The sequence below is a fragment of the Myotis brandtii genome, unplaced genomic scaffold (genome assembly GCF_000412655.1).
Source record: "Myotis brandtii unplaced genomic scaffold, ASM41265v1 scaffold1163, whole genome shotgun sequence".
NCBI classification, from domain to species: Eukaryota; Metazoa; Chordata; class Mammalia; order Chiroptera; family Vespertilionidae; genus Myotis; species Myotis brandtii.
In genome coordinates, this window is record NW_005354025.1 from 301,939 (window position 1) to 305,412 (window position 3,474).

Consider the following 3,474-nt stretch of genomic DNA (forward strand, 5'->3'; position numbering starts at 1 on the left):
GCCGCTCCTGGCTGTGGTGGCGGGCGCACCGCTGCCTCTCTCTCACTGTCTCCAGTCTCGGTTACACCGTCTCTCAGGCACCTCCTCTCCCGGCCTCTCCTGCCTCCCCTCCGAGATGAGGCTGGGATCGGCGCTCCGGGCCAGCCCGCACCAGTGCTAGGCTGGGCACCGGGCTGCACCGGACAGACGGACCCGCGGACGGTTGGACTGCCCCGGCGCCCAGGAGAGGAGAAGCCGCCCCCGCTGTCACCATGGTAACGCCTGCCAGAGTCTGGACCACCTCCCTCTGTCTTCTTTTGGCGGGGTCCTCGCAGACCCTCAACCTTTTATGCTCAGACGACCCTTAGAAGCCCACCAGGGCTCTGCTTAACTGCCCCCCCCCCACCACCACCACCAGCAGGGGTAGTGGAGGGGGGGAGGGAGGTAGGTTGCAGAGACCCATCCCTGGGCGCTGCCTCCCTCTGCATTCTGGGCCTCTGGCTCTCCATGTGCAAAGTGGAGGAGTAAGACGGGATGACTTGTAAACTTTGATATTGCCCCATCCCACGGCCCAAGTCAGAGCTGTAATCCCGGCTCTTGGGCCATGGACCCAACTTGGGGTGGTGTTGCATTTCAGACGTGGGGCTGAGCGTCAGACATGCCCACTGTCGGTCCCCACACAGGTTTGGATGGGGATGGGGTTAAAGGCCCTCGGAGCACAGTCAGGCAGTGCAGGGCAAGCAGAGTTAAGGGTGAGGAGTGGAGAGGAGGAAGTTGCCACCAAAACTTGGGGTGTTTTTGCTATTTCAGACTCAGGGCAGGAAAGTCAGCTATGCACATTGCCCTGATCGAGGTGCTCCCCTGGGGACTGGGTGGGAGGTAGGTCTAGGGGAGGGGGGAGAGGGCAGTGCCCACATACTGTGACTTCCTGGGCTGGCACCTCAAGGTTGGGACAGGCGTGTGCGTGCCTGCGTGTGTGCGTGTGTGTGTGTGTGTGTGTGTGCAGAGAATGAAAGAAAAGTCTGTTTTCAGAGAATCCTAACCCAGCTCCAGACAGGCCCAGGAGCCCCGGGCAGATTCACACAGATCGCAGGGGCGGTGGGATTTGGAAAAGGGCTGTGAAGACAGGCCAGGGCTTTAACCCCTTGACTGTGAACTACCGTGTTGAGTGTGTGTGGGTTTTCACTGTGTGCACGTCACCCACAGAAGATTTCTGTGTAGCAGTGGTTCTCAACCTTCCTAATGCCGCGGCCCTTTAATACGGTTCCTCACGTTGTGGTGACCCCCAATTTCATTGTTACAAATTGAACATATTTAAAGCATAGTGATTAATCACAAAAACAATATGTAATTATATATGTGTTTTCCGATGGTCTTAGGCAACCCCTGTGAAAGGGTCGTTCAACCCCCAAAGGGGTCGCGACCCACAGGTTGAGAACCGCTGCTGTATAGAGATGTGTATACACACACACACACACACACACACGCACACACACACACATACACACCAAAACATGCTCCTGCTGACCCACACAGCTGAACTTATGTGCCCTCTCATCCGTACAAGCCTTGTCCTCCTGCTCTCTCATACTGCTAAAATAGGGGCGCACACCTGCGTACACACCATAGACACATTGCAAAAGCAGGCTCCTCAATCCATACTCCAGCAGGGCAGGGGTATGCGTACATTGCCATTGGAGCTGTTTGGCCATAATCATAAGCTAATGTTATTCACTGGGCAATGTACATGCAGGAGCTCCTGTAACTCACACCAACTCTAAGAGTAAACCTGCTGGTATTGCTACTCCACAGATGGAGACCTGGGAATCGGAGAGCTTAGGTGGCTGCCCAGGGTCACCCTGCCAAGAAGTCAGAAGCGGGACAGCATGAATTCTGAACCCGAACTCAGCTGTCACAGCCACCCCAGAGCCACTTGCACCAAGTGATGTTTGCCAAACCTTACCTGGTTTTGGACCTAACTTAGTTATTATTTTTAGAATCCAGAAACTCCTTGCTGAAGCCCAGATCCTAAGATCTGGGTAGTCCTTCCAAAGAATGAGCAACTTTTTCTTCTGAGTGGGAATGATGGGCAGATCTCCCTCCCACGGTTGTCTTTGTCACCTGCCCACCTCTCTGGCCTCACCTCTATACTGCAGACACTCTGACCTTGGTTCAGAGCCTCTTATGTTTCGTGTTCCCTCCAGCCACAGTGCCTTTGTACATGCTATTCTGCTGGGTGGAACTCCTACCCTTAATGAATCCCATTCATGCTGTACATCTCCACCCAAATGTCACCTCCTCAGGAAAGCCTTTCCTGATTTCCTGACTCTCACTGTATATCTCTCCTTCGTGGCAATGATCACAGTTGTAAATTTTGTGGGATGCTTTGATTAATGGCTATCTAATGTTCAGAAACAGCCCAGTGTCAGAGCATCTTAGGACAAAGGAGCTTAGGGTTTATTCAGTCCAATATTTCTGTAATTTTAATATCACCAGAACCATTTTTGCATTTCCACTGACTGGATATAGCAAATAATAAAATATACTACTTATCATTTGCTCAATATTTTTATTTATATAAATTTACTTTTTAAACTTAAAAATATATTTAAAAAGGAAATTTTATGTCATGACCATGAAAAATCAGTATCCCTTGTCATAAACAGGAAGTAATTGGGAAAAAAATACAATGAAGGCAAATCCATGTTAGAAAATTCTGGCTGGATGAGGCTGACTGTGGATGACTCCAAGCCCCAGGACTGCTTTCTTGCTGTTAAAAGGAGTAATGACTAAGTGTTGAGAGGTGTGTAAGATATACTGGCACTGAACTGGGACTTTCTCTTTGGTGTCATCAAGAGCACCAGAAGAGAACTGGAGTAACCTCTTTATTGTGATTTCATTTTGAGCTCATGCCCTCCCCAAATCATCTTTTGGGCCACCTGTGATCGTATTGTACACTTTGAGAAAAACTGCTTGAGTTAATTCAATTTATTCCCCCAAAGCACCTACTGTGTGCCTGCCAGGCCCAGGGAGAGAGATGTGTAAGCCCTGGGCAGGCCCACTCACTGAGAATTCTAGGCTGCATGATGGGCGGTGGGAGTCCATCTCTTTGCCTGGAAGCACCTGTGTCGTGAGAAGAGCTGGAGGTGTAACAGGGCTCTGAAGTGTGGGAGGGAGCTTGCCCAGGGCCAGCGAGGGACACCGTGCTTCCCAAAGTGAGGCACCTGGGTCCTCAGAGGGGAGACTTCATTTTATTATTTATTTATGTTTCATGCTCTTTGTTTTGATTTTATGTTTCAATTACAGGTTGTGTTCAATATTATTTTGTACTAGAGGCCCGGTGCACAAAAATTTGTGCACTTGGGGGAGTCCCTCAGCCCGGTCTATGCCCTCTTGCAGTCTGGGACCCCTCGGAGGATGTCCACCTGCTGGCTTAGGCCCGCTACCCGGGGGATCGGGCCCAAGCTGGCAGTCAGACATCCCTCTGGCAGCCCG

At 51.1% G+C, this 3,474-nt stretch overlaps 1 protein-coding gene across 1 annotated transcript in view; it reads left to right on the forward strand.

Moving 5' to 3' along the window:
* Positions 1 to 57: 57 nt before the first annotated feature.
* KIAA1755 (KIAA1755 ortholog) overlaps positions 58 to 3,474 on the forward strand; it is a 37,851-nt gene continuing 34,434 nt past the window's right edge. The window contains exon 1 of the mRNA XM_005858257.2: positions 58 to 254. Coding sequence (XP_005858319.1) covers positions 252 to 254 — 3 coding nt within the window. The 5' untranslated portion in view covers positions 58 to 251. The remainder of the gene's footprint in view (positions 255 to 3,474) is intronic.